The following is a 13,134-nucleotide window of genomic DNA, read 5'->3' as shown; positions in this document are numbered from 1 at the left end:
GTTAATTTTTGTATTTTTAGTAAAGATGGGGTTTCACCATGTTGCCCAGGCTTGTCTCAAATTCCTGGCATCAAGTGATCCACCCGCCTTGGCCTCTTGAAGTGCTGGGATTACAGGTGTGAGCCACCGTGCCCAGCCCACGTCCTTTTTTTTTTTTAAGAAAACATACAAAAAAAGGTCAGAATACAAGATAAGAAAGTTCTCCTGGGGCAGCATCTGAATAATTTCCTTTTTTTTTTCCTTTTTTTGAGACGGAGACTTGCTCTGTCACCAGGCTGGAGTGCAGTGGTGAGATCTCAGCTCACTGCAATCTCCGCCTCCAGGGTTCAGGCAATTCTCCTGCCTCAGTTTCCCAAGTAGCTGGGATTACAGGCGCACACCACCACACCCAGCTAATTTTTGAATTTTTAGTAGAGATGGGGTTTCACCATGTTGACCAGGCTGGTCTTGAACTCCTGACCTTGTGATCCGCCCACCTCAGCCTCCCAAAGTGCTGTGATTGCAGACGTGAGCCACCGTGCCCAACCATTTTCTAGAGCACTTTAGTTTCATGGTACATAATGATGATAATTCTTCCTAACACAATCCAGAATTTGAACCAACATTTGTTGTTTCAGGAAATCAGAATTTCCTTTAAATGATGGATAAGAATGGTGAGGATCTTTATAATATAGAATAAATTGCTGAAAAGAAAAAACAATGCCAAATAAGAAGTCACAGCCATTTATTATCATAATCACAGATTTAGATGATTATGATAGATGATTAGATGATTAAATCTATGATTATGATAATAAATGGCTCTGACTTCTTATTTGGCATTTAGATTGTTTAGATGATTAGACTATCCTCTTAAATTAGAGAATTTCCCAGCATTATATGACCATTGATTTATCTTACCTCTACTAACACCTTCACCCATTTCCTTTAGACTATCCTGAATTAGAGGAAAAGTAGGGGCAGCACAGCCCTTTCCACTGCCACCTGTAATTCTACCTACATGGTCCCTTCCGATGCTTAGAGACATTGTGCCCAGTACCTTACACACCTCCATGGAGCTCACCTTGCCACTGTCAGGACTTGTTCATTCAGTGTCCACCTATGGAGCACCTGACTCTAAAGAGCTCACCTCCCCACTGCCTGCCACACAGTGTTCACCCGGCAGTACCCACCCCCACAGTGCCAGCCAGTGGGAAAGCACCTCCAACTGCCTAGCTGCCCTCCCAAAAGCAAGAAAAGCCTCAAAAGCTTGCAGAACCAAAACACAACACATATAAATGGTGCTTCCCTTAGGGGGAGTTCCAAATGAACACATTTCCTTCAAAGCCTGGTGTGGCTTGAGGTGGCATCATCCTTAGGTTACGTTAGTTGGACTTTTATATGTTCTGTATCCAATCTGTTGTAATATGTTATTTTGGCTAAAGTATATGAAGAAAAACTGGTCTAATAAAGATGAAGTTTGAAAAACAGATTAATAACTTTTTCCATAGTTACGGATATTCTTTGACACTATGCCAAATTCAGCAAATAGTACCTAGTTTCTTAGAGATTAATTGCAATATGGAACCTCAAACCACATTAACTAATTGTTCATAGTCTGTTACATTAAAATCCATTTGTCAGAAAATAAAAAAATAAAATAATCTCTACAGAAAATATGATTTTCTATATAGACAATGTTAAGAGATTTTCTAACATCTTGGAACTAAGAATTGAGTTCAGCATGTCACAGGATACAAGATTGACACACCAAAAAACTCAATTGCATTTCTACATATATACAATGAAATAAAAACTGAAAAAATACTTATTTAAAATTTCTCTGTGGAAAGTTAAATACTATAAGTTTTTTAAATGTGTACAAGAGTTATACAGTAAATATAACCTAAATGGGTAAAAGAAAGTGAAGAACAGCTAATTGGAGAGACCCACTGTGCTTGTTAGATGACTCAGCATGGTAAAGATGTGAATACTTTTAAAATTGATCTGTAGCTTTAATGCAATTATTACCAAAAATTAAAATGTCCTAGATTGCCAAAAAATTAAAAACAAGAATAGAGTATATTCATTGTTTCCAGTATTCAGAATTACTATATAGCTCCATTAATCAAGGTGCACAGCACTCGGGAAAGGACAGACACCCAGATCGTAGGAACAGAATACACACCCCAAAATCCACACAAACATTCAAATTATTTTTTAAGACAAGGTTAAAGCAATACAATGAAGGAAAGGCCACTTTTTCAATAAATAAGTCATGTTAGAACAATTAGACTGCCAAAAGCAAAATGTTTAACTTCAATCTAAACATTACTCCTTACACAAATATTAACTCAAAATGGATAATGGGCTCAAATGAAAATATAAAACCGTATTTTTTACAAACAGGAAAAATCTTTGAGACTTAGGACTAAGTAAATAATTTTTAGACTTGGCTCCAAAAGCACAATTCCAAAAAGAAAGAAAAATGATAAGTTGGAATCCATCAAAATTAAAAACTTTTGCTTTGTAAAAGATCTTGCTAAGACAACAGAAAGACAAATTATAGACCAGTAGAAAATATTTCCAGATCACATATTCAACAAAGGACTTATATATAGAATACATAAAATGCTCTCAAAACTTAACAATAAAAAAAATTCCATTAGAAAATGTGCAAATGTCATGAGCAGGCATGTCATGGAAGAAGACATACATATGGCATATAAACACACAGAAAGACACTCAACACTCTCAGCCATTAAAAATCATACATTAAAACCACAATGACACATCATTATGGTGAGGACATGAAAAACAGTCTTTCACCCATTGTTAATGGGATGTAAAACAGTACAACCTCTCTGGAAAATAATTTTGCAGTTGCTTTTAAAATTATGGTAGACTTAGTATATGACCCATTAATTACACTCTTGGGCATGTATCTCAAAGAAATACAATTTATTTATTTCCAGATACAAGATTGCACATGAATGTCCAAAGCAGCTTTATTAGAAATGACCCAGAACTGGGTCGGGCATAATGATTCATGCCTATAATCCCAGTACTTTAGGAGGTGTAGGTGGGAGGATCACTTGAGCCCATGAGTTTGAGACCAGCCTGGGCAACATAATGAGACCTCATCTCTATGAAAAATTAAAAAATTATCCTGGTGTAGTGGTGCACACGTGTGGTCCCAGCTACTCAGGAGTCTGTGACAGGAAGGTCATTTGAGCCCAGAAGGTCTGCAGTGAGCTATGACCACACCACTGCACCTCCAGCCTGCGTGACAGTGAGATCCTGTCAAAAAAAAAAAAAAGAAAAGAAAGAAAGAAAGAAATCATTGGAAACTGGAACCAAATGTTCTTCAAAGGAGAAATGGTTAAACAAACTGTGGTACATCCACACCACAAAATACTATTTAATAACAAAAAAGAACAAACTATTGGTATAAAGGACTGCTTGAATAAACCTTAAGGAAGTTATACTGAGTGGAGAAAAACATCAATTTCAAAAGGATACAAACTGCACAATTCCATGTATATAATATTCATGAAATAACATAATTATAGAAACGAGAAACAGATTATTAGTTACTAGTGTTTCGAGATGCAGGAGAAGGGAGAGTGTGACTGTAAAAGGGTAAATGAGGGAGTCTAGAGGTGATGATAAGGTCTTGTCTCTTGATTAAGGTGGTGGTTACACAAAGCTACATATGTGATAAAATTTCACAGAGCCATACACACACACACACACACAAACACACACACACACAGTACATATATAACTGGTGAAATCTGAGTTGGCTCAATGAATTGTACCAATGTTAATTTTCTGGGTTTGGTGGTGGTCTACAGTTATGCAAAATGAGTAGGTGGGGTGAAGGTGTACGTTTCTTGTATGTTCTTGTGAATCTAAAATTACTTCAAAATTAAAAGTAAAGAAAATACTTATAGCAACAGATTGAATACAGAAACTGACATAAGAATCTAGCAAAATACTGACAAGATCTGCAAAAATGGAAGACAATTGAATAAATTGATTACAAAGTATTAGAGGAGGTATTACATGTAGAAATGATACAAAACTTCAAAATAAAATTTTTACAGTTTGTTTTAATTAATTGCTCTATATTGCATTTTTACCTGTCATCTATACCTGATTTGGTAGCATCACAAATTGGTCATTTTGAAAATACTGGTTCACTGAGTTATATAGATCTCACAAATGTTGCCACATTAATTTATACAAATAGAAAAAGATCACATTCATTAACCCACCACCAATCTCATAAGAAAATTAATTATGTATTGGGAAGCTGTGAAACTTGCAATGAACTAATTGAGACATTGCAATGAACTAATTGAGTCTTTCAAAATCATAATTTTTGTTTAAAAGTTTACATTCTTTCACTGGGAATGCATATTGTACCAGTTTTCTATTGTTGTATAATGAATTATCACAAATTTAGCATCTTAAAACAACACATATTATTTCATAGTTTCCATGGTCAGGGGCTCAGGGTTCACAAGGATGCAATAAAGGTGTCAGCCTGGCTGCATTCTCATCTGGAGCCTTCACTGGGGAAGAATCCACTTCCAAGCTCATTCAAGCTGTTGCCTGAATTCATTTCCTTATAGCTCAATGACCAAGGGCTCCAACTTTTTGCAGGCTTCCCACTAAAGTCCTCCCTCAGGTTCAGAAGGCACCCGCGGTGCCTAGAGGCAGCCCACAATCCTTGTGAAGCAAACATTTCCTCCATGGGCCCTTATATCATCAAGCCTGCAAGGGGACTCCCTGGCTCCAGCCCGCCTGCTGTCAGTCTTGCCTAGGTAACATAATCATGGAGGGATATCCTGTCATGTTTGTTACAGCCTGTTGATTAGAAGGAGGCCAACCTCGGTGGTTCACGCCTGTAATCCCAGTGCTTCAGGAGCCTGAGGCTGGAGGATAACCTGAGCCCAGGAGTTTAAAGCTTCAGTGAGCTGTGATCGTGCTCGTGCCCCTGCACTCCAGCCACTGCACTCAGCCTGACAGAGCAAGACCTTGTCTGAAAAGAAAAAAAACAGAACAAAAAAGCAGATCACACACAGGATGATATAAAACCATAAATACCAGGAAGGAGGCACTGGGACCCCCTTAGGGTCTCACGGCCACAAATACTGTTAGTTGTTTTCCTTGAAGTTCATTTTCAAGGAAATGTCTGCAAAATACCCAAGTCTGAGTAAACCCAGTTTGCTGGCAGTTGTTCTTTCAAGTAAAAATTTCATTTTATAAAAAACAGCTAGTTCAGATCAAAATTCAGTCTCACAAATGCTTTTTCTGGGGACAACCATTGTACTTTGAAATGCAGCAAAATAACTTTACATGTATTTCCCATTTGATGACAAAACATTTCTAAAGGGTGAAATTTTTTTAAATGACTTTTACTCTTTTGTCAAACAGTTTCTTAATTGGAAGTGACATTATTTTAACTGCAAATAAGTGACAGTGAGAATTGCAATGACTGAAAATTCAAACAGGAAGATTGAACAGGGAAAGTGATTTCCACAGCGAGGGTCTCTATGGTTCTCAGATTCAGTATTCTTTGAGGCTGCCTTGCCTATTTCCGGTTATGAGCTCTTTTGAAGATATCAGATGTCTGCATTCAAAAATGACAGAGAAACAACTAGTTCCTAATATCTGTGAGGACAGGGCATGCAAGTGCATAGTAAGATGAGCTTTTTTCTCTTTGTAATCTGTCTTATTTCTCAAATCCTCAGTAGTCATTTTAGTCCTCCTTCTACCTAATCCTTCTCCAGAGTAAGACACCTGGGCAGGATACTTTATTGAGACCGTAATTACATAGTTTCCAGGTATTTCCCATCTCAAGATTTTGTATGTTACCTTGCCTCAAGGTCCAGTGTGGCTGGGCCAACAACGGGAATTGCCTTCATTTTACAAATCTAGGCACGCTGACATTGTTATGCTAGATCAGTGTTTTTCAAAGTGTGGTCTGCAGGCTTTCAGGGATCCTTGAGATCCTATCAGGGTGGCTGTGATATCAAGACTGATAACAAGATAAAAATAAGACAGTCTGTCTTTTACTTTGCTCATATAGCACAGATGGATCCCTATAAACAGGGGAAAGGAGTCAAATATCCTGCACTTTAGCAAGAACCAAGGCACTAACACGAAACTATACTAGTGAACAATGAAGGGTGTTACTTCATCTACATCTGATTTACAAGTCCTACGGAGTGAGCAGTGCAGGAAGCACTCAAGTTATTGGTACAGGCTGGGCTCACACCTGTAATCCCAGCAGTTTGGGAGGCTAATGCGGGTGGATTAGTTGAGGTCAGGAGTTCAAGACCAGCCTGGCAAACATGGCAAAACCCCATTTCTACTAAAAATACAAAAATTAGCTGAGTATGGTGGCAGACATCTGTAATCCGAGTTACTCCAGAGGATGAGGCATGAGAATCACTCGAACCCAGAAGGCAGAGGGTGCAGTGAGCCGATACCATGCCACTGTACTCCAGTGAGATTCTGTCTCAAAAAAAAAAAGTTACTTGTATAATCCACTTTGTTATCAAATGCTGTTCAATTTCCACTAACATCTGAAACATGGGATCCTGGTGGACACGTCACCTTACGAAGGCTGTGCATCCATCATTGTGGAGCAGCCAGGCACTGGTGATCAGAATCCTGCTGGGTGGTGGGAGTCGTTTTCACTAAGAACAGTAGTAAGATGCTGATGTTAACAGGGATATTGATATTAGGCCGTAGAGCACGCTTCGGAGACAGAGAACCAAGGCCTAGCTCCCTGAGCTAGCCTCATGCCTGGGGCAACTGCACATAACCCAGACCTAAAGTTGCCAGTGCACTTATCTCCTCTAAATCATCATGTTAACTTGCACTACCTTTGCCAGGCCAACTCCAGGGTTTTTAACTCCACAAAAATAAATCAGGATCGGAAAATCCTGTTTAGAGGAGCATTCATAAATATCCAATAACAGGGTCGACACCAGAGTTCCAATTGCTCAGCGTGGCCAAGGTCCTGTCTTGCCACACCGTTCTTCCACAATCCAGATCCCAAATATCTATTAACACATTTACACATAAGTGTTTACATATGGCTAGTGCCTACTTTATTGGACAGCTCAATTCCACAGTCTCCAAAGACAGGCCTTACATCAGTTCCAAATCCCTTACATTTACCTGCCAGATGATTCCTCTGACCTTGGTCTAGGCACTGCTTTCCATCACTGAGCAATGTGTTTCTCTTTCTGTATCTTAAGTGGGCATGTGCTTCATAATATACCCTAGCCTGGGTTCCCCCAAAACTGAGCCTAAGACAATATCTTATGCGGAGCTAGTTTCTTTGAGAATGTAATGATAGAAAAGGGGAATATGAAATAAAGGGGAGGGGGTGTGAAGCTAAGCAAAAGGAAAAATCAACATATTACAAAGAATATGTTACTAAGTAGGCAGTCGGTAAGGGTACCTGGAACTTGACCTCCAAGTTCTGAGCTGAGAGGGAATTACGTCACAGAAGGGTTTTCCCTGGAAATGAAAGAGGAGAGCATCATCTGCCAGCTCATGTCCTCCATAGGTGGAGTGTGGCTACTAGATGCTAACACTGAACTTCAAGCTTGCACACCCATAAATGCATTACAGATTCTCACAGACAGCTCATGCTGGGGCATCAGAGACCCTCAGGTCAGGAGAGGAGAGGCAGGAACCTGGGCAATGTGTGTGACTGGTCCGCATAGCCATGGTAGAAAACCAGAGCAAGATCCAGCAGATCTGGAGAGTGCCGAACAGGCCCCCAGTACCATCCACCCACAAGCCCTGAGCAAGTGCCAAGACAGTGCAGGTGGATGACTCACTGCCTCCTGCCAACAGAGAAGGAGCCAGTGGGAAAGACTAAGGTACCTGGGGAGGTGGGATTCACCTTCAGAAGCCACTCAATGTCCCCTCTCTAAAACTAAGGCCAGATGTATCAGCACACCCCACACTGCTAATGAAAAGACAAAGCTAGGGCCGGGCGTGGTGGCTCACACCTATAATCCCAGCACTTTGGGAGGCCGAGGCGGGTGGATCACGAGGTAAAGAGATCGAGACCATCCTGGTCAACAAGGTGAAACCCCGTCTCTACTAAAAAATACAAAAATTAGCTGGGCATGGTAGCGCACGCCTGTAGTCCCAGCTACTCGGGAGGCTGAGGCAGGAGTGAATTGCTTGAACCCAGGAGGTGGAGGTTGCCAGGGTGAGCCGAGATCACGCCATTGCACTCCAGCCTGGGTAACAAGAGAGAAACTCCATCTCAAAAAAAAAAAAAAAAAAAAGAAAAGAAAAGACAAAGCTTCTCGGAAAGGCAGAAAGAGGCTTAACATTCAGGCACTGAGTGTGTTTGACTAAACAGGAATAACAGGGTTGGGTAAAATGAGAACTTCAATAAGCTGATGGCAGAGATGCTTTTGTTGGGGTGAATGAGGCACCAGTTACAGAAGGGGAGGAGAGAACCCGCCCAGGGAAGGGACACAGGAAATCAGAAAGGAATTTCCTCTAGAACCAAGATGCAGAATCGAGGGAGAACATGAGGGAGACCCAGATTCATAGAGAAGCAGCAGGTAGCTTCCTCTGGAGAGGAAAATCCCAGGTGGAGCAGCGGGGTCTGGCCAGAGCTCCCTGGGTCTATGGCTCCTGAGAGGTGGATTTGCTGAGGTGAGAAACTTGGACCCAACCGTGAAAAAGAGCTAAGGTGATGCCAGAGTCTAGAGCTTAGGTACGTCAGTGGCCCTGGCCCCATCCCAGAGGGAGGTGGCTGGTCAAACAAAGGCTAGCAGAGAGGGAAGGAGATGGGTGTGGAAGGGAGGGGAAGCCTCTTCTGCTTCCTGAATTCTCACCCTCTTCTCAGCTTACACCAGGAGGCCTGGCACAGGACAGTGAATCACGTCCAAGAAGCTGCCTTGTGGCTGCCTGCCTTCCTCCCTCCCTCCTTTTCTATCTTTCCCATTCCTTCCTTCCTTCCTTTCTTCTTCCTTCATCCTTTTTCTTTCTTCCTTCCTTTCCTTTCCTTCATTCCTTTCCTCCTCTTTCTTTTTCTTTCCTTCTTTCTTTGTTTCTCTCTCTCTTTCTTTTCTTTCTGTCTGTCTTTCTCTCTTTCTTCCTTCCTTTCTTCTTTTTCTATCTCTGTTTCTTTCTCACTTCCTTTCTTTCTTCCATGAAACTACAGCTCTATTCAGGAAACCAGTGACTGTCCACTGACTTAACACCTACAATAACCAGGCAGTGTGTGAGGCTAAAGTAGAACCTGGCAGAAGGAGCTGACAGTGGAGGCTCTGCCTGGGCATCAGGTTCAGGGGAGTAACACAGCGGTGGAGCAGTGGGAAAGGAGGAGCTGTTCACATGCCTGAAATCTAAGGATGTCTGGATTTCCCAAGGGCCACACCTAGTAAGAGTGTCTATTGAGGGCAACTCTGAGTTAATGACCTGAGGTTCATCCTAGAGTGATCAGAGGAAATGGCTGGTGTCTGAATCCAGGGAATCAGCACTCTCCTGTTACTATGTCACCCCTGGAGAAGAAGGGTACCACAAGATGCAGGGTCTTCAGGGCTGAGCCACAGTGTCACACAGATCCAGTCACTCCTGCCCGTCCATCCCAATGATATCTGCTATCCCTGGTCACCTTAAGGCTCCCTTCAGAGTGAAAGCAATGTATTTCCAAAGCAGGCATTTTGTCTTCCATTGCCCCTCTCAGGTCTGAATCCACTAAGAGATTGAAACTCAGATGATTCACTTATTCTGCACCATCCCATGGCCTCCCAGAAGAACCAGAAATGTCTATTGTTATTCCTTCATCCACTTCAACCATGAAGAAGCCCAATAGGACTAATCTGGCTAAAGATTAGGGCCCAGGCAAAGAGGTATGGCTGTTTTTGGTCCTAGCAGTCTGGAGCTTCCTCCTGATTTAATCCATTACCATTCAAGAAGTCCATTGCCCGCAGCAACCACACCACAAAGAATAGACAGTGGGTCAGGCCCAGGTGATATCACTGTCAGAGCTTAAGTGACAAAAAATGTTAAGCCAGAGATATTTATCACAAAAGCTGGAATGAAGGTGGAGCATTCTTAAAAAAAATCCAGTTTCCTTAAGGCAGGGCTCATTTTCTGTATAAAATGCCAGCTAACAAGAGACTCTTCACCAGATCCCAGGAGCTGACCAGCTTGACCTTCTCTGCACAGCAGGTGAGTCTCTTTGTTGGGAACATCTTAATAGGCTCCCATCAGTACTTCATTTTGATTGAGACCTCTTTGCCATGCAATGAATATATTTATTTTAAATGCAGTAACAACTTTTGTTTGAGGCGACCTTATACATATTTTGATTTTCAACTCAGGTTACAGCTGTAGAACTTGGGATCAGAAAAGGGGAGTGATTTCTGTAAAGATTTGTTAAGTTAGCAAGACAATATGCCTCCATTTCAAGAGTACTTTTAGTGACATTTTTATTGCCTCTCCAATATGTATTGAAAATCTTTAATATAGAAGACACTGCATTGGCAATTTTGATGATCAAAAGATAAGTTTTTCTTTATTCCATGAATGTATAATCCATCAGAAAACATATACTGGACTAAAATTTGCAAACATATAGCATGGGGAGGGATTAGTACAGAGCGAAAGCAGGTTCTATGCTGTGGCAAATGAGGAAGGTGAGAGCATCAGGGAGGACAGCCATGAGAGGTGGGAGCATGTGGAGAGGCAGCGATGGTGCAGAGAGCCTCTCAAACAGCAGGTGCAGTGGCCAAGATGTGAACAGAGGCTCAGAGCGGCATTGTGGGAGCCTTGGGGGAAGTTTACATAAGAGTTTTCCTGGGAGAACTATGACACTCTATGAGGAGGACGCGAGTGAGTAGATTCTAGACTGCTGACTTTAACATCTTTCCAAATTATTGAAAACCTGAGGTCTCACATCAATATTTAGCCAATGACACACAGCCAAGAGTGGTATTAAAAGTGATTTAATCAGGGCAGAGCAAGAATCAGGCATTTCTTTTCACTCGAGTCTTCAGGTGAATCCTGAGCAGCTGAAGACCAGAAAAGCCACTAAGACTTTCTGCTTAATTCAGGGGCTTAGAGGATTCTTCAGAGAGTGTGTAAGTGAAAGCTTCATAGTATATATGAAGTATATATTTGCATATTTGCATGTGTTTCACATTGTATGTAGGGTTTTTAGAAGTACTAGGAAGGAAAGAAGCACAGAGAAAGCCTCCACTTACAGGATGTGGAACAAATCAACTTTACCTGCTTCCCTGGAAGATATGTGGGGATCATCGAAGCATCCAATGATCTCAAACTCAGGGAAAAAGAAAGAAAAGAGAGGCTCTTAGCTCTGAAGGAGAATGAAATAAGAGATATTTGTCATTAAACTGGGCTTCATTTCTGTTTAATCAAAGCACTGAATCAGCTGTTTTGTCTCTAGGTCCAGCATCCTTTGAAGCATGAGTTCTTACCAGCAAAAGCAGACCTTTACCCCACCCCCTCAGCTTCAACAGCAGCAGGTGAAACAACCCAGCCAGCCTCCACCTCAGGAACCATTTGTTCCCGTAACCAAGGAGCCATGCCACCCAAAGGTTCCACAACAACCTGGAAACACCAAGATTCCAGAGTCAGGCTGCACCAAGGTCCCTGAGCAAGGCTGCACCAAGGTCCCTGAGCAAGGCTACACCAAGGTCCCGGAGCAAGGCTACACCAAGATCCCTGAGCAAGGCTACACCAAGGTCCCTGAGCAAGGCTACAACAAGATCCCTGAGCAAGGCTACAACAAGATCCCTGAGCAAGGCTACAACAAGATCCCTGAGCAAGGCTACACCAAGATCCCTGAGCAAGGCTACACCAAGCTTCCTGAGCAAGGCTGCACCAAGGTCCCTGAGCAAGGCTACACCAAGGTCCCTGAGCAAGGCTACAACAAGATCCCTGAGCAAGGCTACAACAAGATCCCTGAGCAAGGCTACACCAAGGTCCCTGAGCAAGGCTACAACAAGATCCCTGAGCAAGGCTACACCAAGGTCCCTGAGCAAGGCTACACCAAGGTCCCTGAGCAAGGCTACACCAAGGTCCCTGAGCCACATCCTTCAACGGTCACTCCAGGCCCAGCTCAGCAGAAGACCAAGCAGAAGTAATGCAGTGCACAGACAAGCCCTTGAGAAGCTGACCACCAGATGCTGGACACCCTCTTTCCATCTGCTTCTGTGTAGACCTTGTAGTCAGTATACTGTCACCCCGAGTCATAGTCTCTCTCTTATTTGTATCCTAAAAATATGTACTATGAAGCTTTTGTTCACACACTCTGAAGAATCCTGTAAGTCCCTGAATTAAGCAGAAAGTCTTAGTGGCTTTTCACTGCTAAGGGTCTTTAGCTGCTAAGGGTCCATCTGAAGATCTGAATGAAAATAAATGCATGTTTCCTGCTCTGTCCTCATTAAATCGCCTTTAATTCCAGTCTTGGCTATGTGTGTCATTGGCTGAATCTTCCTCCTTCTTTGTTTCCCCATTGTGAGTCAGGACCTATAGACAGAGGAGTTGGTTAGAAGTCATCTATCTCAACCCAGTACTGTATGTTTCTATGTGTGTGTGTTGGGGGGTACACTTGGGGGTTGTTCCTGGAATAACAATGGATGTTCTGCAATGGGGCGTAGAGAGTGACACTTTGGGCAGCCATAAGCTCTCCTCTTGCACTGAACTGAGCTATGCCTGAGTTCCGTGGTGCCTGCTCCAAGCCACCTCTAATCCTTAGTATTCGTCCCACTAATTTCCTGTCTGTTCCTAGAAAACTGAACTTGATATTCTGTTTTTCTTTATTCAGTTTACCTTCCAGATACCCCAACACATACAGACATACACATACACACACACTCACTAAAAGGCAGATTCATTTTAGTCACACACTCACATAATCACTCACACAAGCTCTCAAGGCAATGTTACCTTTTGCTGGGTATCTGCCATGTGCAAGGAGGTCTGAAGCTGGAGGAGCAAGAGGGAGAGGAGGATGCACAGTGCCCCGTTGCATAATTTGCAGTCTCGTCTAGAAGTTAGGACAGTCACATCTTTCTCACACAAACAAATACACACTCTACAGTCTCTCTCTCTTTCTCTCCCCCATCC

General features: G+C 42.3%; 1 protein-coding gene across 2 annotated transcripts; it reads left to right on the top strand.

The window, feature by feature from the left end:
* The first annotated feature begins 11,449 nt into the window (after positions 1-11,449).
* SPRR3 (small proline rich protein 3) lies at positions 11,450-12,468 on the top strand. 2 transcript variants are annotated; one of them, XM_064370565.1, is made up of 3 exons: positions 11,450-11,760; positions 11,881-11,928; positions 11,977-12,468. In XM_064370565.1, exons 1-3 carry the CDS (start codon positions 11,469-11,471, stop codon positions 12,147-12,149), a joined length of 513 nt encoding a protein of 170 aa, XP_064226635.1. In that variant the 5' UTR covers positions 11,450-11,468; the 3' UTR covers positions 12,150-12,468. The 2 variants fall into 2 exon arrangements, with proteins under 2 accessions (XP_064226635.1, XP_064226634.1); XM_064370564.1 differs by having other exon boundaries at positions 11,469-11,699; positions 11,868-12,149.
* The last annotated feature ends 666 nt before the right edge of the window (positions 12,469-13,134 follow it).

The sequence above is a fragment of the Aotus nancymaae genome, unplaced genomic scaffold (genome assembly GCF_030222135.1).
Source record: "Aotus nancymaae isolate 86718 unplaced genomic scaffold, 86718_ANA_hifiasm-v0.15.2.pri h1tg000108l, whole genome shotgun sequence".
In the NCBI taxonomy this organism is placed as follows: domain Eukaryota; kingdom Metazoa; phylum Chordata; class Mammalia; order Primates; family Aotidae; genus Aotus; species Aotus nancymaae.
Note: the sequence above shows the minus strand (reverse complement) of the source record. Positions and strands in the feature narration are given on the sequence as shown.